The 25,338-nt window shown below is 36.4% G+C and overlaps 1 protein-coding gene across 1 annotated transcript in view; it reads right to left on the bottom strand.

Annotated features, from left to right (window-relative positions):
* LOC138705618 (rhomboid-related protein 3-like) overlaps positions 1-25,338 on the bottom strand; it is a 498,578-nt gene that overhangs the window by 212,468 nt on the left and 260,772 nt on the right. The window contains exon 2 of the mRNA XM_069834219.1: positions 19,778-20,008. Coding sequence (XP_069690320.1) covers positions 19,778-19,963 — 186 coding nt within the window. The 5' untranslated portion in view covers positions 19,964-20,008. The remainder of the gene's footprint in view (positions 1-19,777; positions 20,009-25,338) is intronic.

Below are 25,338 nucleotides of genomic sequence, written 5' to 3'. Positions count from 1 at the left end.
TTATAAGCTCCTTAAGTTTATACGAAACCTTTTGAAACACACTGTACATGAGGATAGACATTCACCCGACCTCTCTTTATACTTACACAGACAGAAATGCTCCAAGACTCTTTTTAATGATGTGCTTTTCATATCTTTCTTGATTATTCTCTTCCCATTAGTCTTTGACTCGAATTCAGGAGTAGTAATTTTTTTACATATGAAGTTTTCCTCTTTTCTAGTCTCTTTCACTGCGCAGTTCGTGTTAATTTATTGTTACTGCTATTATTACCGTTACCATGCTTATCACTCTGTGATTTGTTGTCTACGAGACCCTAGCCGCCGGCTCCTGGCAATCCATGATACACTGAAAGCTTTGTTACTGAATATGTAGGGAATTTTTATGAGGCGAACAGTGAATGTTGTGCAGGAGGGATTAGCTTTGAGTTCATGACAACTGAGGAATTCCTAATGGAACTGCAGTTCCTGTCAATGGACTCATGATGGATGGGGGTGCTAACAAGAGGATCGGGGCTAATTGTGACATAGCCCTGTAGGGGCTGACTGTAATACAACAAGGCCTTCTGTTCGCATACACACAAGGTGTAGCGTGTGTGTGTGTGTAGCCATGTATCACCCGGGGAACAGAAATAAACCACATAGCGTACATTCCCACACGTGTTTAAGATATGAGACGTATGACAGCGATTATCCTGAGTATAGAGTTACCTGATTTTCATTCAGAAAAATGCGAAATAGTAAGACATCGTAAATACTTTGAAAATTTCTTCATATATTAATAATAATAATAATAATAATAATAATAATAATAATAATAATAATAATAATAATAATAATAATAATAATGTTTTATTTTCGCTGGCAGAGTTAAGGCCATAAGGCCTTCTCTTCCACTCAACCAGCCTTAATCAATACAATACATATTTAAATTACAAACTACACTTAAAAGGTTCTCCAGTAATATTCTTCAATTTTAACGACTAGTAGACTACATATTTATTTAAATTTAGATAAACCTGTAAGGTAAAGTAGTAACTTAATTTATGAGCTAATTTAATTCAATCAATTATAATTAATTTAATATTTGGGATAGCTAGTAAAATGATGAAAATTAATTTAATATAAGCTTACTAGAACTATGTTACAGGGAGAAAAAAAATATATAAATATAAATCTAAAATATATTTTTATAATGAGAATATTAATGCAATTGCCATTAGAGGTTTTGTAAATCTATTTAGAGAAATTAATGATGATAATAAGAATGGACAGATGTTAGTTTCATTATAAGTAACAAATATTAATCAGCAATTAATATATTGTCAAAAATACTAGAAAATTCCTAAATTATTAGTAAAGTAAAGAACTCTGGATAAATTAGAGTAACTTATATGGACAAGAAAATGTAACAGTGTCACTAAAACGACACAAACTTCATCATTATACAATTTTCATGTTGGGTAACAATTCAACATGTCAACATATATATAGCTTTTATCGATTACGAAAAGGTATTCGACAAGGTTAATAGAGATAAGCTACCGTATGAAATATATTACAAAGAAAAAGAATTCCTCAATATTTTTAATAAGAGTGTCTATATTAAATGAAATATCATAATGAACAGAAAAGGTAAGATAACACTCCGTAAGAAATTTTAACTTCTTTTTTTTGCGCTGGGCATGTGATACACGTTTTCTATATAATTTGAAGCTTCTGAATAATAATAATAATAATAATAATAATAATAATAATAATAATAATAATAATAATAATAATAATAATAATAATTTATTTATTTAATCTGGCAGAGCTAAGGCCAGTAGGCCTTCTCTTCCGCCCAGCCAGACTCTAATTCTAATTAAATACATTTGCTTACATAGTTATTACATTAATATCTAGATCATAAAACAACATGAAACTAAATAATGAAATTGGATAACTAATGTTAGCGTGACAATAATAAACACTGGTAAGAAATAGTTATAATAATAATGATAATAATAATAATAATAATAATAATAGGATAATAATAGTAATAATAATAATAATAATAATAATAATAATAATAATAATAATAATAATAATGAGATAATTTAGATATTTATCTGTGAGATATATATATATATATATATATATATATATATAAAACCATTAAACATTGAGAAACCTGAAACAGCTATTATTGTTGACAATAATTGTTAGAAAAATATCTCAGCCTATTCTTAAATTGATTTGATGTCTGACAGTCCCTGACATTACTCGGTAGGGAATTCCAAAGCCGAGGAACAGCCACAGTGAAAGAAGATGAATATGAGGATGTTCGGTGGGAGGGAATGGATAATATTGAGGAGTGTTGTGATCGTGTGTCTAGGTTATGATGGGTGAATAAATTTTGAAAACGAGACGCAAGATAGACAGGAGTGGAGAAATTCAATATGTGAAAGAGAAGGGAAAGACAGTGGATTTTCCTACGATCTTCTAGACGGAGCCAGGACAACATTTCGAGGGATGGTGTTACGTGATCAGCCCGGCGAATATTGCAGACGAAACGGACGCACATATTATGAACACGTTGTAGTCTGCGCCGAAGTAACGCTTAGGTCATTAAGCAGAATACGGATATGACAATAAAAATTAGTTATTGGTTACGGCTTTTTGAGAAATTTTCGAATTTATATCTATTCAAAATACTGCCCTATATAATGACAAAGCCACCGGCGTGGCTCAGTCGGTTAAGGCGCTTGCCTGCCGGTCTGAAGTTGCGCTCGGGCGCGGGTTCGATCCTCGCTTGGGCTTGTTACCTGATTGGTTTTTTTCCGAGGTTTCCCCAACCGTAATGTGAATTCAAGGTAATCGATAGCGAATCCTCGGCCTCATCTCGCCAAATATCATCTCGCTATCACCAATCTCATCGACGCTAAATACCCTAGTAGTTGATACAGCGTCGTTAAATAACAAACTAAAATAAAAAATATGACAATAAGTTAAATACTCACTGTTAAGAAGATTACAGCGTTCTTTTTCTGACTTTTCTTTTATACTGGGCATCAGGTACATCACGAGCTAAAGTCCAACAATAGTCTGCTAGCATATTGGTACGCCACTGTCCTTGGTATCTTTTTACCATAGTTGAAATTTATTGACAATAGCGCTCACCATTCTCATCACTGAAATCGCCACAATTCTCGAGGAAAATGTCAAGATGGGAGTGAAGGAAGTGAATTTTCAGGGGCATTTTACAACACACAGTTTCATACGCCAACAGTAAATTTTGCACTAGTTCTAAATAGTTATCACTTCTACGGTTACCCAGAATAGTACTTTATGCAACGAGCCTATAATGAAGGTAATTAAGAAGCGAGTATGGATATTTATGAAACGAGCGCAAGCGAGTTTCATAATTTTCATACGAGCTTCTTAATTACCATTATAGGCGAGTTTCATACGACTTTTCATGCTCGACCATATTTCTAACTTGATATTATTAATTTTCTTTGTATCTGACCTTGACCAATGTCCCGTATGTCGTGAGATGTTGGCAGACGCGAAAGTATTGATTTTTTCCGAGGAACAGATGTTCACATTGACCTTGCTAGGCCATAAGAACCTACAGATATAACATTGAAATTAAATTAGACATTGAAAATCGAGATGACAAATTGAATTTATTTGAATATTATTTACAATTAACGCTAATTATTATAGTAACAGAACATAACCTTCTGCGACAGTATTGGATTTCCAGCCTCCGTGACTTTTCGCTAATTCTCTTTCGATTGCATATCCAAGAATAATCGATACTTGCGGTTTTATAACGGTAGAAAGCTGACCTGTCATTGGCTGAACAGTTGTAACCTGAGTCGTCATTGGCTGAAAGACTTGACCTTTAATGAGTAGGTGTACTTTAATGACATGCATTAAAGATCTGCTGCCAGGTGTATAATTACTACATTTCGGCATGGTCGAGCATAAATTATTTTAAACAGTTTTATAATAATTACAATTCCTAACAGAAATTAATGTTTTCAGAAAAGAGCTAACTGCACATCCACTAGCCTTTAAAGAGGGGCGAGCAGAAGCGGGTGGGTGATACCGGGATGCAACGTAGGCAAATGGACGACAGTACCTGTGTGAAAATATGATTAAAAATTGAAAGCTCTTTCGTCACTGAGAGAGACGAACATATTTCTGGAACGTACTATACTCACTAACTCAGTACTGTTTACTGACTGACTGCATACGCGGCCTTGGTTCTGTGTGGAGGACGGCTGGGAGTTTACTAGTAGAGGGGGTGGGAGTGAAGTACATTCAAAAACTCATATACAATGAAAATTGAAGTAAAAATAAAATGATGTTCCTGTATTTTACTTTTACTTTATAGCTGCCTCTTATGCCAATTATTATCAATATCAATAAGTCATATTGTTCTTTTATGATGATGTTATGTTTTATTTAACGACGCTCGCAACTGCAGAGGTTATATCAGCGTCGCCGGATGTGCCGGAATTTTGTCCCGCAGGAGTTCTTTTACATGCCAGTAAATCTACTGACATGAGCCTGTCGCATTTAAGCACACTTAAATGCCATCGACCTGGCCCGGGATCGAACCCGCAATATTGGGCATAGAAGGCCAGCGCTATACCAACTTGCCAACCAGGTCGACTTCCTCATTTATATGAAAGGTTCTTTGATTGGAATCTAGCTTGTGTACTTTCCTAAATAAACAAATAAGCAAGCGAGCAAACACGTAAGCAAACAAACAAACAAACAAACAAATATAAGTCAAGAGATAAGCAAATAAAGAAAATAATAAATACATATATAAATAAATAAAGAAAATAATAAATAAATAAATAAATAAATAAATAAAATAATAAAAAATAGATAAATAAATAAATAAATAATAATAAATAAATAAATCGTAGATAACTGTTACGAGATAAGTGTCGTTCCAGAAACTATGCATTTACCTAGAATTTTATTGTACAGGGACATCATTTTATTTTTACTTCAATTTTATTGTACCTGAGTTTTTGAATGTACTTCACTCCCACCCCTTCTACTAGTGAACTTCCAACACAACCAAGGCCGCGTACATGCAGCCAAGCAGTACTGAGTATAGTACGTTCCAGAAATATGTTCGCGTTTTCTAGTGACGAAACAGCTTTCAATATTGAATCATATTTTCGCACAGGTGCTGTCGTCCGTTTGCCTACGTCGCATCCCGATTTTCCTCACCTGCTTCTGCTCACGCCGCTGAAAAAGCTAGTGGCTGGGCTCTCTTAGTCTTTTCTGAAGACATTAATTTCTGTTAGGAATTGGACGTCTACGTAATATTATGCAACTGTTTAAAATAACTTAAATAAAAGGGCCTCGTTAAATAATTAATTGTCACGTGATTTCCCCCCCCCCTTTCTACGATCCTCCGACGTAACTACTTGGACGGACAGTAGATAGCATGTCTGAGTAATTTTATTTCTTCGGATCGGACAGAAGTGAAGATTGAATTTACAGTACGTAAGGTTCCTTTTTACAGAGTAGGTACAGAATTATTTCAACATGAGTTACTAGTACGAAGGACGAAACTGGTATTGTAATTAGGTACAATAGTCTATAGTGCGATAATATGCACAAAAGGACTGAACCCTGTATCGAAATGAACGGTCACCATTTTAAAAAATGTGTTTAAATATCCATATTTTGATTATTTTACAATTTAACTTCATTTTCTATAGTGTACGCTAATGTGCTGTAGACAGTATAATATACACTGCATAATGAATACGTCCACATGGACAGCTCAGTTCGTGAGTAAAAACACTTATTGTTAATACTGTACTGTATTTTGATTAAACAAAAACTTAATGAAAATTATCAAATTCGAAATTGCGATATTTCCTGGTTTACGTAAATGGATTAACTACTTTTCTTCCCTCCTATACCTAGTAAAGTGATTTGTTTTTATTTTACGCAGTATCATCGAACTCCAGTCGTGGGAAGGGGTAGCAAAAGGTATAGCCAGGTTAATATTAAAAATGTTAGTAAAAATAAAATTATGTCCCTGTATTTTCGCTGTAAGAAAAATCCTAATATAAACAATAGCACGTGACTGAAGTGAGGCTTCATTGGGCACTGTTTGGCGCCATAGATTCTCAGTACGTGATCCCGCCTACTGTTGTACATTCTGTTCCATGTTAAACATTTCCCGTTACTCGTCAAGTGGACCTAACCTCACTACTATGCATTAGTTTGCTTAGAAAACTTTTACTTTTATTGCAATTAAATTATTTTAAACTTATGCTGGACAAAGGTGTTATTCCTTCCAGGATGCAGAAGCCATACTTCAGTACCACGTGCTTATGTGAACAACTACGAACACAAGTGACGCCAGCTTGTTACAAGAACAGACTACCTCGGTATTACTGTTGGTATTCATCCGAGTTCATAGTACAGAACAAAATACAGGGACATCATTTTATTTTTACTTCAATTTTTATTGTACCTGAGTTTTTGAATGTACTTCACTCCCACCCCTTCTACTGAGGAAGTTCCAACTCCACACAGAACGAAGACCGCAGATAGTAAGCAGTACTGAGTTACTGAGTATAGTACGTTCCAGAAATATGTTCGCGTTTTCCAGTGACGAAAGAGCTTTCAATATTGAATCATATTTTCGCACAGGTACTGTCCGTTTGCCTACGCCGCATCCCGATTTCCCCCACCTGCTTCTGCTCGCCCCTCTGTAAAAGCTGGGCTGTCTTAGCTCTTTTCTGAAAACATTAATTTCTCTTAGGAATTGGACGTTTACGTAATATTATACAGCTGTTTAATTTAACTTAAATAAAAGGGCCTCGTTAAGTAATTAACTGTCACGTGATTTCCTTCCTTTCTACAATCCTGCGGCATAACCACTTGCACGGACAGTAGATAGCATGTCTGAGTAATTTTATATTTTCGGGTCGGGCAGAAGTGAAGATTGAATTTACAGTACGTAGAGTAGGTACAGAATTATTTCAACATGAGTTACTAGTACGAAGGACGAAACTGGCAATTGGAATTAGATGCAATAGTCTATAGTGCGATAATATGCACAAAAGAACTGAAGCCTGTATCGAAATGAACGGCCACCATTTTCAAAATTGTGTTTAAATATTCATATTATGATTATTTTTCAATTTAACTTCTTTCTCTATATTGTACGCTAATGTGCTGTAGACAGTATACACTGCATAATGAATTATACGTTCGCATGGATAACTCACTTCGTGAGTAAAAACACTTATTCTTAATACAGTACTGTACTTTGATTAAAGAAAAACCTAATGAAAATTATCAAACTCAAAATCGCGATATTTCCTAGTATACGTAAATGGATGAACTACTTTTCTTCCATCCTATACCTAGTAAAGTGATTTGTGTTTTACGCCAGTATCATCGAACTGCAGTCTTGGAGGGGGGAGCAAGCGGTGTTTCCGGTTCTCTAAAGGTATAGACAGGTTAATATTAAAAATGTTAGTAAAAATAAAATGATGTCCCTGTATAATCTTTTCGCTGTAAGAAAAATCCTAATATAAACAATAGCACGTGACTAAAGTGAGGCTTCATTGGCCGCTGTTTGGCGTCATAGATTCTCAGTACGTGATCCCGCCTACTGTTGTACATTCTGTTCCATGTCAAACATTTCCCGTTACTCGTCAAGTAGACCTAACCTCACTACTATGCATTAGTTTGCTTAGAAAACATTTACTTTTACTACAATTAAATTATTTTAAACTTATGCTGGACAAAGGTGTTATTCCTTCCAGGATGCAGAAGCCATACTACAGTACCACGTGCTTATGTGAACAACTACGAACACAAGTGACGTCAGCTTGTTACAAGAACAGACTACCTCGGTATTACTGTTGGTATTCATCCGCGTTCATAATACAGAACAAAATATAAAAGTAGCTTTTCTTTTACATAGCGTTTGCATATAAGTGAAGTTATATCTTTCATCGTATTTAACAACTACAATTAAATTTTTTATTTTCAAATAATACAAGATTATGGTTTCCAAATACGGAACTATGTTTTCCTGCGTTGTGTGAGTGTTTCGACTGGGAGCCAATCACGGGTATGACAGCAACGTGCTTGTGTTTACATTAGGATTTTTCTTACAGCGAAAACAGTATAGATGGTTTGAAGGCCACTAATGTTAGATTTCTAAGATAGTGCTGGCTGAAATCTCGACACACTGAACTAATCCTTGAACGAAAAGGAGGAGGAAGAGGGCAAGGAGGACAAGAAAGGTTAGTGAAAGGGAGAGGAAGAGGATGATGATGATGAGGAAGGAGACGGTGGGTCTAATGGACTTCTCGCTGTTCTCACAGGCAGGCACGTGAACAAAAGCGGATGCAAGGCTCGAGTGTTTCCAACTTTGTGCTGCTCGTATATTCATAAGGTAGGCAGCAGCACTCGAGAAGAAAAGTTTAATATTCACAAAGAATACGATTCAAAGCGCGCGGCGGGACAGTCTACCTTTCGCCCGTGATTCTGCGCTCGTTCGCCGGGCCTGTTTATCATTTTAACGCACTGAGTACCGTTCCGGCTTTTTCACTGCGATAACTTCTTCCGCATAAAGTGGGCTGCCTGGAGAGACTCGCGCTGCAGACGCTGAGCTGTAACAAAGGGCGACGGCCCTGCTCTCTGTTCCGGACGGGAAACAAATTTCCACATCGTAGAAGGAGTTGTAAGCCTAGTACAGTATGGTTATGGACGTCCGTGGTTTGATAGCTAAGAGCTACACTAGTCGGCAAAGTTAAATTTCTATTTTGTAATTAGGATGAAATTAAGTGGTTTTGTTCAGTTTTTATGTACTGAATTTGGAAAGAAGGCAGAAATTACTTTTTATCACAAAGTATATTTCATTAACAAAAAAAAAAAAAAAAAAAAAAGAGAGATTTTGAGATTTTCACAGTAATACCTACAATTTTAGCATAGCGAAAATAGTATGTTTTATCTCACGAAATCCTTTCCTGGAAAAGTTACTAGATTTATGCCTAAGTTTTATCTTTAGTATTTTAGCAATAATTTCCTTCTGCTAGATTAATCCTTTCTCCTGGCTTTGTGCCAGAGTACTATCACAGCTTATTGTCCCTCGGTTAATAATGTTGATGCTTCGTGTCACTGTTATTTTATGTCTGTGTTTGTTGTGTAGGTTTTTATTTGTTTTATTTTTTGCATAATTTCATATGTTACAGTAATTTTTAATTATCTTAATTTCTACTTGTATGTTCAGTTGTTTTTATGTCATATTCATTGAGTCACATTTTATTCTGAAAAAAAAAAAAGGTTCTGATAAATCCAAAGAGATTGCATATAAATCACTAGTACGTCCAGTAATGGAATATGGTGCTGCATGTTGGGATCCTTACAGATTAGAACATATTAAGACATCGGAAAAGATTCAAAAACGGGCTCTTAAGTGTTGTCGGAAAAATTCACCATTAAAATGGGACACACTCACGGACAGGAGAACGCGAATTCGATTATGCGCACTGTTCAAAACATACAGAGGTGAGCCTGCCTGGAGAGAAATAAAAAAATACGTTGCAGCCGCCAAATTACTCTTCAAGGAACGACCACTCATATAAATTGAGGGAAAGAAGGCAGAGGACGGACACTGGAAAGTTTTCTTTTCTCAATCGTACTATAAGGAACTGGAATGCTTTACCTGCAGACTTACTAAAGGCTTTACCAACAACCAAAAATGCATTTAAAAATAGGCTTAAGGACCTTACTAATAGACGGTAATTATACACAGTACTTAAAGGGTGTAAATGATATGTTGTTATTGAAGTGTTGTATCAGTGAAGAAGTATGTTGTGTCAGTGAAGTGTGTTGTATCAGTGAAGAAGTATGTCGTGGCAGTGAAGTGTGCTGTGTAAGTGAAACGTGTTCCTGTCAGTGAAGCTTTATAGTTTATAGTGGCAGTGCAAAGTATTTGAACAGTGAAATGTTTTTGAAGTGTTAGTGAAATCAGGATAGAATCAGTGAAATGTGTCGTAGTTCCATTGCAGTGAGTGAGTTGACAGCGAAATGAGTGTAATTTGAAAGGTCCTTGTGCAGATATGAACATATCATACTCGTGGGTTTTGGTTCGAACTTAGTTTTAAGATACAAATTAGATTTATTTCAAATGTTATTTTAAGTGATCGTTTCACTTAATTTAGTATATTCCCTGTTGTTGTTGTTGTTGTCGTTGTTATTATTATTATAATTATAATTATTATTATTATTAATTATTGTTAGTATTAATTATTAGTATTATTATTAATTGTGTTTTTAATTAATAAGTTTATTATTGTCATTATTGAGTGTAATTAGTTACCATTGCCACCGGGTATATACCCACTGCAGTGTGAATAAATACATACATACATTAGTTAAGATTAATTTGCTGATGATGTGGCGTTGTTAGCAGAAGAGGAGATGATTCTAAGGGATATGCTACTGGAGCTAAATGACAGCTGTGAGCAGTATGGGATGAAGATAAATGCCAACAAGACGAAGACCATAGTCATAGGAAGAAAAGTGAATTCTAAATGAGGCAGTAGAGCAAGTGGACAGCTTCAAATACTTGGAGTCTACTATAAGCAGTAACATGAGCTGCGTAAGAGGTGTTATTGAAAATCTTCAGATTAAGGAGAGCTCTTATATATTATTCTCATAAAGGATACAACTACTGGTTCCGATATTTTCATGTAGAGGCTGTAGAAATTATTTTGGTCTTCCTTGGAATAAACTTGTATCCTTGACAACCAATGGTGCTCCTTCCATAGTTGGAAGTAAATCGAGTGTAACGGGGAGTCTAAGGGACGAAATGAAAAGCGTTAATTTAACCCTTGAAGTTATTTCTATTCACTGCATTATACGCCAACAGAATTCATTTGTGAAATAAATAAAAAATGGTGTTATGGAAGTAGCCTAGTTGGAAAAACCACCAACCAATTAGATCGAAAGGGCTCACTCATCGTCAATTTAAGTCTTTCTTCACGAATGCAATAGTGAGTATGGCGATGTCATATTATAGTAAAGTGCGGTGACTAGTCTTGGTAAATTATTGGGTAGTTCTTTGAACTGAGGGAGGAAACATCGTCATTCACAGAGAAAAAAGAAAAGCCTGTATCATAAATGCAAAGTGAAAAAATGGCTTTGTGAATTTGTCTTCTTAATGGAATTGTCTGAATGCTTTAATAGTACATTATGCAACAACCCTATAATGAAGGTAATTAAGAAGCGAGTATGGATATTTATGAAACGAGCGCAAGCGAGTTACATAATTTTCATACGAGCTTCTTAATTACCATTATAGGCGAGTTTCATACGACTTTTTATGCTCGACCATATTTCTAACTTGATATTATTAATTTTCTTTGTATCTGACCTTGGCCAATGTCCCGTATGTTGTGGGATGTGCGCAGACGCGAAAGTATTGATTTTTTCGAGGAAGAGATGTTCACATTGACCTTGCTAGCCCACAAGAACCTACAGATATAACATTGAAATTAAATTAGACATTGAAAAACGAGATGACAAATTGAATTTATTTGAATATTATTTACAATTAACGCTAATTATTATAGTAACAGAACATAACCTTCTGCGACAGTATTGGATTTCCAGCCTCCGTGACTTTCCGCTAATTCTCTTTCGATTGCATATCCGAGAATAATCGATACTTGCGGTTTTATAACGGTAGAAAGCTGACCTGTCATTGGCTGAACAGTTGTAACCTGAGTCGTCATTGGCTGAAAGACCTGACCTTTAATGAGTAGGTGTACTTTAATGACATGCATTAAAGATCTGCTACCAGGTGTACAATTACTACATTTCGGCATGGTCGAGCATAAATTATTATTACAAGATAAGACCAAGATTATTACATAGTTTTATGACAGAGTGAAGGCGTTTAATATGAAACGATATAGCCTACTATTTTCTTTAGACTTTGGATTTCGAAGAATGTATTCACACATCATGCGATCTGCACCAGGAATTTGATTCGAGATTTAAAGACCAGGAAAATTTTCAATTTGATTTTAGATTATTATCTGTAATTAGAACTTATTGATTTACTTTACGATAGTGAATTGAAGGACAAGCATCAAAACAAAAGAAGTTATCTGACTTTTATATGAACTTTCCATGTGTTAGATATCCCCAATTGTACAGACATGTATGTTCGGATCCAAATATCTGTGCGAACAGTAATTTTTTCTATGATGAAGATAAACAAGCCATGTCATGGAAGCGTAGTATCGGATCACAACTTAAAATGTGCTATTAGATTATGCACTATACAAGGAATAGTTCCAAACGTTAATAAATTGCTGAGAGAAAAGAGAATTAAACAAATCCCGAAAAAACAGTGCCAATGCCAGTATTGAGTGAACTGAATGGAGTTAATTTCTGCATTACTATTCCTAGGGTTTTTATATGTTTTGTTCAACATTTTCCCTAACTGAAGCAGTTTACACATTTACAGTAATTGCCACGCATTACCCGAATAATTAACATGAAATGTGTATTACATTTATGAAAATAATTAAAATGTATAAACTTCTAACTTTGTTGAAAATAGGCTACAATGTTTTTCAAAACGCAAAAAACGATGAAAAATTAGAATTTTCAAAATATAACTATTTTAATAGAGAATTTTCTTCTTTTTAATTTGATATAAGAATTTTCAATTTATACCTTATGGTTTTTCAGATAAGTCCCATTTTCCAAAATGCTGCGTCATCAGCCACGGTCACTTACTTTTGGAGTGCATTACTTTTGAAATGATCTTCGTAGCAGTCAATCCTCTCGTCCAGCATTGCTTGTAAAATAAACTTATTTCTAGTCCCGAAATACATGCATAGATATCAGGGCATGACCATTAGATTGAAAAAAAAACTTTTTTACATAATGAAGTAATTTATATTCTTTTACTGTTAGTCATGAAACTGTAAATTTGTGTGTCAATAATGTTGTACGTCATTTTAGTAAGAGTCCAAAAGTAGAAATTACAATTCTGAGGAGGATGGGCATAAACCCTGGTACAAACACCATCGCAGGATTTGTTGCATCAATGGAAATAGGGACAAAAATGCCAAAAAAAAGAAAAAAAAACATTGAACACCTGAAGTTAAGATAAGGAGGAGGTATTTGAGAGGCAGAAAGAAGCTGAAACTGGACCGACATGAAGCTGCTTACGGAGTGACATATGATGATGGAGTCTTCTAGGCTCTGAAAGTTTGTGGCTCATTTCCTGTAAATAGTAATTTTAGAATATTTAATTCTTTCAAACATGATATCTCAGTCAAATATGGTGATACCCAGAAGATATTAGTGTCATTTTGAAGCATGAAATGTCCTCCAGTGCCTGACAATGAGTAAAATAACATTAATATAATTAATAATTATCTATGGATTTTTTACATGATTTATGCAACATATAATATTATTGTAAGTTACATATATGGTAATATTTAATTAATGTAAATGAAAATAAAAAATAGCTCTATGTCAGGCACTAAATAATAGTTTTAGGTATAAAACAGTGAAAAAACTGTGGCTCTATTTTAAAAACTGCATGAGCTATCATGTTTCAAGTTGCATGTCAAAATTATAAACAAAATAATTTTTAACAACAATTTAGACATAATTTCAAGGGATCTGTTCACTTCATTCTCTTTCTGGTACCATTCTCAATTATATAAAAAATTTACAGAGCAAAATTATACAAAACAAAATTGTTTGTATGTTAAGGTGTACATATACCTTAAGATAGTTTATTTAGTTATTTCGATTTAGCCCGTATCTTTTTGCATCAGAAAACAATCATAAACATATGCATTAAATTCATTTTGTGGCCCCACCCCTGAACGTCTTACCTGTCCTGTTACGTCTTTCCCTTGCCGAGAGGGCGAGCGGGCAAGGCTTGATGACGACACAGTGCTGTGAGTTGGGGACCACTGGGCTAAAGCATTACAAGACCCAACAAAGTAAACTTAGGATATTAAAGAAACTGAAAGTAGTTCAAAAGTATAAACACTCCATTAAGGAAAGTTGGCTCATTAGGCTGGTAATAAATCATATCCGTAAGACATGAGGAAGATCAAACTTTTCACATGTCCGCTCCAGCAGTAATCCGTGATTGGAGTCTCTCCAACGAGGAACACCTGGACCCAGTCTATGGTACAGTTTGGTCTAAGTTTTAAGAGCCAAGTGACCAATAATGGTTGGAGGAAAATTGCCACTTATAAAATCTCTTTGGAACTGTACTTTTTATTCGCACGGAGTACAAAAGAAAATATTTTACTTCAGAAAAAAATATTTTGAGATATTTACGGAAATACATTGTATCAGCATCCCTAATACCGGATAAGTAGTTCATTGTAGATAAAGATTAATAATAATAATAATAATAATAATAATAATAATAATAATAATAATAATAATAATGCCTATCAGAGTGCTGCATTGGAGTTAAATCGCTCGCTTCAACTCGGTCGAGTGTCGCATCCTAGAGTGAGATAAGATCGGTATTGATACGCTCGTAATAAATAGAAGCACAGTACAAGGTCATCTCACCGACATGTCTCATCTTGTATGGAAGGCGACAGATAAGATACACATATGTTTTGCTCACACGGTAAAAATAAGGCTTTATTTTCTGCGTTTATGACAAACGTTTAATGGAACAGTCTAATGGAACGTACCAAAAAAGTAACATGAAGTTATAAATAAAATAGTATGAAAAATTCGATATACAGTTATTATTGCTAATTAATAATTATTCAATATTTGATTTACCACATATATATAATATGATAGGCCCATGCATAGTGTTCCGCCTATAAAGTGCGACAATGTAGAAACGTTTTACACAATATTATTGATATAGCAGTAGATTAATAACAATATTAGTACAGAGATAACGTCACAGAAAATATAATAAAACGAATAATCATGCTGCACAACTGTTACAGACCCAAAGATTGATATACTAATTATTAGAGATTATTATTATTATTATTATTATTATAATTATTATTATTATTATTATTATTATCATTATTGCTAGAAAACTTGATACAGTTCTTGCATTATCGAGATTGTGTTCTCCGTTTATAATAATTACATTTACATCCAATAACATCTATCAGATGTGGTAAAAACAAAATCACTCATGTGTGGGGGGGGGGGGGAATTTACCTACAACATTTATATTACATTTTAAAGCAAGTTTTGTAGTTGTACTATGGAGAGGTTAGTTAAACACTGCAAAGTTTTGAAATGATAAACATATATGATGTTATTACACAATTCATCACTGTAACAAGAACGAATGTCTAACGCTCGGCTTATACCGTTCGAGGATTTATCGCTCGTGACAATTTTACCCATCATACATGTGCGCTACCTATCGGATTATGCTATGAACTACTTGGCGCTCGAGCGAAAACGTCCGATGCAGACCTCTGATGCCTATGAGAGGCCTATTACATTATTATGTCCCTCGCCGTGGCGTCGTGGTCTAAGACATCCTGCCTGGGACTCGCGTTACGGACTGCCTGCTGGTTGGAGTCCTCATAGGGGAAAGAAATTTTCTCATGAAATTTCGTCCAGTGTATGGGATCGGTGCCCACCCAGCATCATGATGCACTTGGGGAGCTACGGTAGGTAGCGAAAATCCAGTTTCGCAAACCAGCTATAACGGCTGGGGGGATCATCGTGCTAACCACAGGATACCTCCATTCTGATTGGATGATCGTTCACCTCTGCTTCGGCATGTGGACGTGAGGCCGGCAGCAGACAGGTCGGTCTTGGACCTTCATGGGCTGTAGTGCCATGGATTTACTTTTTTATTATAATTTATCTTGCTCATGATAGGGACCGATGGCGGGCTTATGTGAGGACGGCAATGAATCTCCGGGTTCCTTAAAAGTCATTTGTAAGTAAGTATGATATGAATCCTATAGATCCAAAATCCTCTATATCCACTTTCACAAATTAAAGGATTTTGACAATAACTGTTGGCAAATAGAGGGAATTTTCAACGTAACAATGACTAACAGTGACTTTTAACAAACCTTCTGCTTTAAATTTAGTAGCTTTTTTAATTCAAACTACAGTATGTAAATCATTAGAATTCATTCTTAGCAAGCAGTATGTGGGCATAACTCAGTTCAGGGCTTTAGGGGGTTTAAAAAAATTATAGGCTATTTAACGATGCTTGCATCTGCAGAGATTATATCAACGTCGCCGGTGTGCCGGAATTTTCTTCGCAGGAGTTCTTTTACATGCCAGTAAATCTACTGACATGAGCCTATAGCATTTAAGTACACTTAAATGCCATCAATCTGAGCCGGGATCAAATCAGCAACCTCGGGCGTAAAAGGCCAGCGCTATAGCGACTACGCTACCTAGGCGACTCTTTAGAGGGTTTTGAATCTAGAGGATTCATATTATTATTATTATTATTATTATTATTATTATTATTATTATTATTATTATTATCTACTGGCGCTCAAAACAAAAATGACAAATTTAACTTAATATGTGTTATAGAAATAACTCTCTTCTGTTAAGTTAAAGCAAATTTACCTTCATTATTCTGTGGCAATCACATATGTGAAGCAGTAATTAGGAGACGGAGAGACAGATTTAATAGCGAAGTTGATATCACCGTATTTTAGTTACATGTATTCGCGGGGATGTTCTAGCGACTTTGTTAGAATTAGTTTCCCACGCAGGTGTTTCGTCTCACTGAGTTACTTAGCAGAATCGGACAGATTTACGGCCACCTTGTGCGGGGTTCTTATACAGGCGCTTTCAAGCGTAGAATCCGGAAGTTGGACAAGACTCGTGGGAAAGCAATTGCAAAGCTCGGGGTTTTCCAAAAGAACGGGTATTCTCGAAAAATCTACTAACTAATTTGATGCTGTGGGAAGTCCAAGTCTAAATTTACAGATGACGTATTTCGCGACCAATGAGAAGAGATCTCGGTTCAGCTTATGAGGTCACTTTGGACCAATAGAGAATAGATTTTAGGTCGGTTAAATGACGTAGTTGTTAGCCAATAGGATAGTTAGTTTTAGCGTAGGATAGGTTTTAATAAATAAGGGTGACAAGGCGCGGAGAGTAGGTTTTTCGTGTCGACGGCACTAGATACGAGTCTTTCTTCCGGCGAAGACTCGATAGACAGGACTTTGTCATCGACGAGGCTACACGTCAACGTTTCCGTCGGGAGACGTTCGGATAGAGAGAAAGCGGAGTGACCGAATAGGAGCTTCGATTATAGAGTATTGAACAGAGGATCGAGTTCATAGTATTGAATAGAGCACATTCAGCGGTGCCATAGAGTTGATACAGAAGTGCGACCGACTATTAAATTACAAGTTCAGCCGGAAATACATACTCAAGGGTTTACCAATTGAATACGACAATAAACTTATAGTTTCGAAATCAACACTGCCTTTTTTCTAAGTAGCCGGCTTGGTATTATTCCCGACATCATCCTACACCACAACTGTACCTCGGCTACCCTGAATGGATCTCATGCTACACCGAGCGTCGAAATAGGGTGGGCTGGCGCCCACTTCTTAAAACAATAATAAATTTGCCTATCCTATTCGCGCTTCTCGAAGGACGAGCGCTGACTGCCGTGGACCTGCCGGCCGGTGCGAGTGAGGGGCATCAGCCGTACAACATCATCGATTGAGGGCCACAATAACGACGCTTCCACCCTCAAGTGGTCTCCAACGTGGGGCCTCAACCGAGACGCTTCCACCCTCAAATGGCGCCCAACGTGGGGCCTCAACCGAGACGTATCCACCCTCAACTGGCAAGAAAGCGACTAGTATATAATCTGCCCTATTTCCGTTTCTGCGCTTGTGCGGTAGATGACCTTGAAAATGTGACAACAAATCTCGGAGACATTTTTTTTATTCATTGCGCTTTACGTTACAAAATTATAATGCACAATTCCCGCATTTTACGCTGCTATTTATGTACATATTTAGCCCGAAAATCCTGCTTAATATTTTAGATAACCTCATAAGTGTGTTACTCTACAAAACCTGGATCAAGATTATGAGAAACAATTTATTATTAGACCGTGCAACAAAAGAGCTGAAATATTACTTCAATGTAGCTGACAGCACAGCTTTTCTCACGGATCATGCTCCTGTTAAAAAGCATCTTATAATGGGTATGATTCAAGGTAACCTCGACTGTAGATCAGTGATGTCAAAGCAAGCGCATTTTTCTGACCTTGACGTCGTGCGCGGGCATGAAGCACTAGGTATGGAAGAAGGGAGGATTATGTACAGCATATGACTAAGCAGCCTGTTGGATTAAAAAAAAAACAGTGGTGCACAAATTTCAAACGGAACGTGAAATATTATGTCGTTATTTTTATATTGCTTTTTTCTGTTTGGTATTTTCTATATTGTCTGTAAAACAAAAGTACTAATGCCAATTTCTTAATACTGCAGTTGTGTTTTAACCGTTATAACATAAGAGAGAGTTAAGAAGGAATATTCAAATAAATTCTATAGCAGAACAACTATACTCTACTAAGTGAATAAAGACATCATTCATAAAGAAAATGATAGCCCAAAAAAGAGATTGAGTATGACATGATAAGTTGGAATTGATACTGACGCTATTTTTAGCCCTATAAAGGTAGGCTAATCAATAAACTAATCAAAGCAATATTATAGTAGAAAGCAAAGTTACCTAGATATATGTTTTAACTGTAACTAATATTACATAACAAAACTCTTATCGCATTAAGCTTTTAAGGTGATATTGGTACTCAACTTCCTATCATCAGAATATTAAATTATTTTCTCGAAATCTGCTGAAGTTATAGAGCTGATGTTTTTACAACACATAGGCACATATGTTTTGTTTATGATGTAACAGTAGTTGCTATGTTAATTCATTTCCTTAGAAACATTTTCCATGCGAATATTTTCAATATTTCCAATACACTATCTTGAGTAATATGTATTTATGATATATTAGATTTACGAAAACATTGCTTGAGTACCTGTAAGGCTATTAAAAAACATCTGATAATTTTATTTTTGTATAAAAAGTTAAGAAATTATTCTAAAAAAGCAAGCTTGTGAAAAATGAGCATTAAAATTAAAACTTACATTCTTATAATGTATATAGCTCGACCAAGCGGCTTATACCACCTCTTTCGTCTGTCTCTTTCCTTTCCGCTGTAAAGTGCTAAGGCTCTCCTGAGCTCTAATGAGCGCGCTTGCGCTTATGGGCATCAGTTGACATACTGTCTTAGATACTTCGCGAAGGAGACTGAAACAGTCCAGCACATCATTTGCTCCTGCGGTGATTGGCTCGCAGAAGATAGGCCTACTTTATCTTTGGGAAAGAATCTCTAGAACCAAAAGATTTTGAACCGAGTTCCATATCTGGACTGTACACCTTACAAGGTAACAGGGCTGATAAATCGGTATTTAATTATAAATTTAGGTAGTACAATAAGCCTAAGGCTGCGGTGTTTTCGGAGAAATGACGGGCCTAATGTGGAGGGGAAAGAAGTGAGTTGCCCCAAATTCGTGGCCTAGCTAAATATCGCTTTCTGCACTTTAGAGCTGTAGATTCACCCCATTCCATCAAAGTCTTTAGGCCAGTTTTCAAAGATAACATTTACAAAATATTCAAGAATAAAACAAAACACAAATAAAGTGCTGCATGTACAACTCACGTCGTTGAGCAGTTCCCTGCGCAGCTCAGACTCGTCGATCTCGGACTCCAGTTCCGGCACGTCCAAGCCGGCCGGGTCCGGCTGCTCCGGTGGCGGCGGAGGTGGGGGGTGTGTTGTCATGGCCGCGCCGCGTGGCCCGCCTGCAGCTGCCGAGGTCTGAGTCAGGCCGGGCCACGAGAGGCGCATGCCGGCGGCCCGCGGGCCCAGCTCGGCCCGTCAGCGCCCCATAACCTGCAACAGACACGAGCATGTCAACATTATACTCTCCGCGCTTCCTCAAACTGAATTACGAATTTGGACGTTGTCCTCGAGCCTCAATCCGGAATTCGCGAATTCGAATCTGTCAGAGGGCGCTGAAAACAAACTGGATTTATAATTATCGATGTAGATAAGTTATTATAACGATTTCAAAGACACCATGACGCTGCAAATAAGAAATTTCTTATAACACTATTCAATTCTTGATTGATTGATTGTTTATACCAGTAGTCGTCAGCACTCGCTGAAATGTGCAATGGGTACGCGGTGCCGTCCCGTGTGCAACAGGGAGAGATAGAGAGCATACCCGCTAGCAGCTACGAGAGCACTATAGTGCACTGCGTTTTCCGCGGGTAAGTTAGTTAGTGGGGTTTAAAAAGGGCGCGTCAGCTACTATGGCTATTTGCGCCCTTATCTAAAATCTTTCACTAAACACAAACACAATACAATAACCAGAATGCTTAAAAGAATTAAAAAGCGTTGTCACGGTTAAAACGAGGCAAACAAATGCAGTTTCAACAAGGTAATGCATAACCATAAAAGTGAGAAGTTCTCAGACACTAAGTAGTATTTAAAAAGAAATAACAAAACAATAAAACAAATGCCACCAGAGATAAATTATCTGCCGCATTTATAAAATTCCCGGATGTAAAAGGTCCGAATGTCAAATTTGTTAAAACCGTATACTAAAAAATGTAACCTCCGGATGTAAAGAGTCCGGAGGATAGGTAAAACGGACCATTAAAAACTACATCATCCTGTCAAGTCCTGTATTCGATAAAAATCTCAGAACTGCACTTGTACAATTAAAATCATTTCCAAGAGCGTCACGTAGAGTCGGCCGAATTCCATACAGCCGACGGACACGGTCGTATTTTCTATACTATAATAAAAAATGTTCCACGGTAAGTGGAACATGGCACAGATCACACTCCGGCTGAGGCTCGCCACGTAGGAGATGGCCATGCGTCAGATGACTGTGGCCAATCCTCAACCGGGTGAGTAAAACTTCGTGTCGTAACGCTCTTGTGGACGAATCCCAAACGCGAACAGTATTCTTTATTCTTCGTAATTTATTTCCCTCTTGTGCAGACCATTCGCCTTCCCATTCAGCGGGTAAGAGAGGCTAGCCCCAGCGTGCTCTGTGCTGACGACCCCTGGTTTATACAATACATTACGAAATACAAAGTGAGTCAGGAGGAAAGGTACATGGTTTGAGGAGTCATAATTTTGGTGATTCTGAACAAAAGAGTTTATATGAACATATGTCCTGTTCTTAACGGATTCGGAGAAAACTAATGGAAACAATGAGGAACAGGAAAAGTGCAGGCGAAAATAAATTAAAACATTGTTGCCTTAAGTTCTATTTAATTGTGTACTTTTCTTTAGAGAACATGTTCAAAAAGTCCACCGTCAACTTCAATGCACTTTGCAGTTCTTGTAGATAGCTGCTGTGTTACTGATCTGATCTGATTCGGACATTCCTTTACTTGAGAACAAGCAAGTAAAATGCGAGCGAGAAATTCCTTCCCTATTTCCACTTTGGACTTGTAGATTTCGCTCTTAAGACAACCCCACATACAGTAATCCAATGGAGTAAGGTCGCGTGACTTCGGTGGCCAAGAAATGACTCCACCGCGACCGATCCAACGCCCAGGAAACGTTTCATTGATCCAACTACAGCCTAATATCATTTTGGTTGTATCCGCATGTGAGTGCTGATGAAGGACATGAGACTGACGCCCGAGATTTTCAAACAGCTGTATGTCAGATACTGTTAAGAGCAGGACATACGTTGATATAAACTTTTTTGTTCAGAATCACCAATATTACCACTCCTCACACCATGTACCTTTCCTCCTGACTCATTCTGTATGTATATGGATGTACACGTCATTAAACAATATTGGTAAAATACATTACACATTAGATTAAAATGCATTATACCGTATAATATACTGTAAATACATTATACATTAACGGTCTTACTAATAAAAACTCTATATACAGACATTTAACTGTCTTATACTTATACAATGAGTAGCTCGTTTATAAGTCGTGTGTAAATTCCTTACTAATAATCACTACATATAACAGTACAACTGTTACACAGCTACGTCATAGTTTTGTCATTACTTCGTTACGAAAGGTAATAGAATATCTGAGGTTCTCTACTGGATCCGGTAGAGCGCTCTAGTGTGGCGTGTTAAATATCGATAGTACAACTGGCTCTAATCGATTACCACACTACATTTTGGTCAAAGAGTACAAGCTACAGCAATATTATTCTAATAATTCTATGATCTTTGGTTTGTTCTTCTGTGGTTACAAGGTAAACATCATCATAAAATGACAGTCGATACGAACAGCTGTTAGAGGGGTGGCCATTTTTTCTCTATATACAACGCTTAAACAAGGGCTTTCGTGTATATAACTACTGCAAAGCAATTCCCATTGTATAGTTACAGGCTGTTTATACGTAAATCGCTTCTGCATGGTTTATTAGTAACGTTTTCTGTCTCAACTCTGCATAAGTCTCGTATAAAAAACTATACACGGTTTATTAGTAAGACTATAAAACACATTTAAAATAGTTGACATATCAAGTAATATTAATCAATCAATCAATCAAACTCCTGTATCTCCTCACGAGGAGCATAGGGCATTCACAAAGTGCCTCCATCGGACCCTATTTGTAGCCAACTTCTTCAATTCGCTCCATGTTTTCCCTTCCCTAGCAATTTCCTCCAAAACTGTTCTCTTCCATGTTTTTTTGACCTTCCTCTTGTTCTACTACCTGGGGGTACCAATCCAAAGCCATTCTTTCTACTGCTCCATCTTCTTTCCTGATTGTGTGCCCTATCCAATTCCACTTTCGTCTTTTGATTTCTATTGTGATTTCTTTCTGATTTGTTATCTTCCATAGTTCAGAGTTTGTGATTATATCTGGCCATCTGATTTTTAAGATTCTTCGTAAAGATCTACTAACAAATGTTTTCAGTTTAAAGAATTCTTTCACAAAAAAATAAAAAATAAAAAAAAAAATAAACAAACATTGATCAGTTAAAATCTGTTTCACCTGAATTTTATATAAGATAATGTTTCTATCTCGAATGGTAACTTATTAAAACACACAATGACAGTACAAGTATGCGATTTGTCATATTCCTTTAGTTTATGATTTTCGATAGTGACCAGAACTTAGCGTGCTAATAATTATGAAAAATCTTAATTCTCCTTATATTTGTTCTCATTCAGTTTAAGTGAGATTAAGCATTCATAAATATAAATGGATCGAACTTTTAAGATTTAACACTTTTTAAAATATGGTTTAGATGAGGCAATACTCCTTAATATAAAGATAAATCGTATAATTCTCTTTTGAGCAATAAATATCCTATTTGCATTAGCAGACTCATCCCACGCTTTAAATGAAACAAAAACCTATATTTATAAGTAAAGAGCGGAAAAGTATGGATAAAAGTTGGTAAAATATGAAATCCATTCCCTCAGGATACGAAAAATTATTAAATTTTCTTGAAAAAAAAAAAAATAAATAACGTATCCTAAAGTAGGTCCCGCGCCGTGGCGTCGCGGTCTAAGGCATCCCGCCTAGGACTCGCGTTACGGAATGCGCGCTGGTTCGATTCTTCATGGGGGAAGAAATTTTCTCATGAAATTTCGGCCAGTGTATGGAACCGGTGCCCACCCAGCATCGTGATGCACTTGGGGAGCTACGATAGGTAGCGAAATCCGGTTACGAATATCAGCTATAACGGCTGGGGGGATCATCATGCTAACCACACGATACCTCCATTCTGATTGGATGATCGTCCACCTCTGCTTCGGCATGTGGGCGTGAGGCCAGCAGCCGGCTGGTCGGTCTAGGCCCTTCACGGGCTGTAGCGCCACGGATTATTATTATTACACGACGCGAAATGAACGTCTATTAACGTTGCCAATTCAGTACGATCAAGTTAGCTAAAAAAAATCCTGAAATCCAGCCCAAAATATCAAAGTTAAGCTATGTTCAAAACGAGAAGATATTACAAACGCAAAAAAAATAACAATGAAACATAAGCCCCGTTTTAAAATATGGCTCTCTCCTATATCAATCTCACTGTCGACTTGTAACAACACTTTCGTAAAACAATGCACATCGGTGTGTCAACAGAAGTCCATTCGTAAAGAGAGACACGTGTAAAGAAGATCTGAGAGAGCTCTTATTCTTGAATACTAAAGAGAACCGAAGATCAATGCTACAGTTTTAAAGTTGAAAGACGAATGTGTTGGAGGTGTCACTTATTGGGGAAAGGTCGGTTTATTTTTGTTGGGTAGACGACCCCTAACAAAGACCTTGTCGGCGAATTCACAAATAGGCTTACAGGAATTGTCAGGTAACAGGCGCTATTCACATAGCAGGAAAATAAAACTGAAAATAGCAGTATTCGGAATTCATTTAAACTTGTGTAGTTAAGGCCATCAGGCCTTTCCTGTCACAGCATCAGAAATACAAATAAAATAATAGAAAGAATCAAACTATAAACAAAGTAAAACCAAATGAAAATGTATACAGGCAACAATGACACAAACTTTAAATGAGTTAGCATTGTCTTCATGTTCTGCATAACAAAAACACTCCGTCGGTCCCTATACACCCGCTTAGCATGACTAAATGTTCTACAGATCTTACATTTTATATCTGCCGGTCAGTGACCGGTTGTGTAGCCCGTTAAGTGTAAAATAAAAGATGTTAGCCTGTAAAGTCGTAGTTTACGTACATAAATGCACCCTTGTTAAAAAAATCTTTACAATTAAAAATACCATAAAATAATGTAACGTCCATTATTTGCCTAATTTTTATATAGGCTGAGTTTTTCTTCTGGTTTTGAAGGCTAAACATGCAAACTTTGGCACATATCGGTCAAAGCGTGTAGATCTGTATACATACATACATACATACATACATACATACATACATACATACATGCATGCATGCATACATACATACATTACACACATACATACATACATATATTACTCAATCATTTGTGTTTGTATGCCATTTAGTAGGACTTTGCTAATCAACATTTTATGTCTTGTCACCCATATGTATTCTCCAATTAGTATATTAACTGAATAATATATATCAAGTAAATTAATCGTCCAGTTTGTCTCGGCCATTTTAGGTCTTATAAATTGTGTGTTTGTGTGTGTGTGTGTGTGTGTGTGTGTGTGTGTGTGTGTGTTCCCCTTATGTTGTGTAACTAATTTTGATTATGTGCAATTTTCTACTTTATTTT

The sequence above is a fragment of the Periplaneta americana genome, chromosome 9 (assembly GCF_040183065.1).
Source record: "Periplaneta americana isolate PAMFEO1 chromosome 9, P.americana_PAMFEO1_priV1, whole genome shotgun sequence".
NCBI classification, from domain to species: domain Eukaryota; kingdom Metazoa; phylum Arthropoda; class Insecta; order Blattodea; family Blattidae; genus Periplaneta; species Periplaneta americana.
The sequence above is the reverse complement of the archived record's forward strand: the minus strand, read 5'-3'. Positions and strand labels throughout refer to the sequence as shown.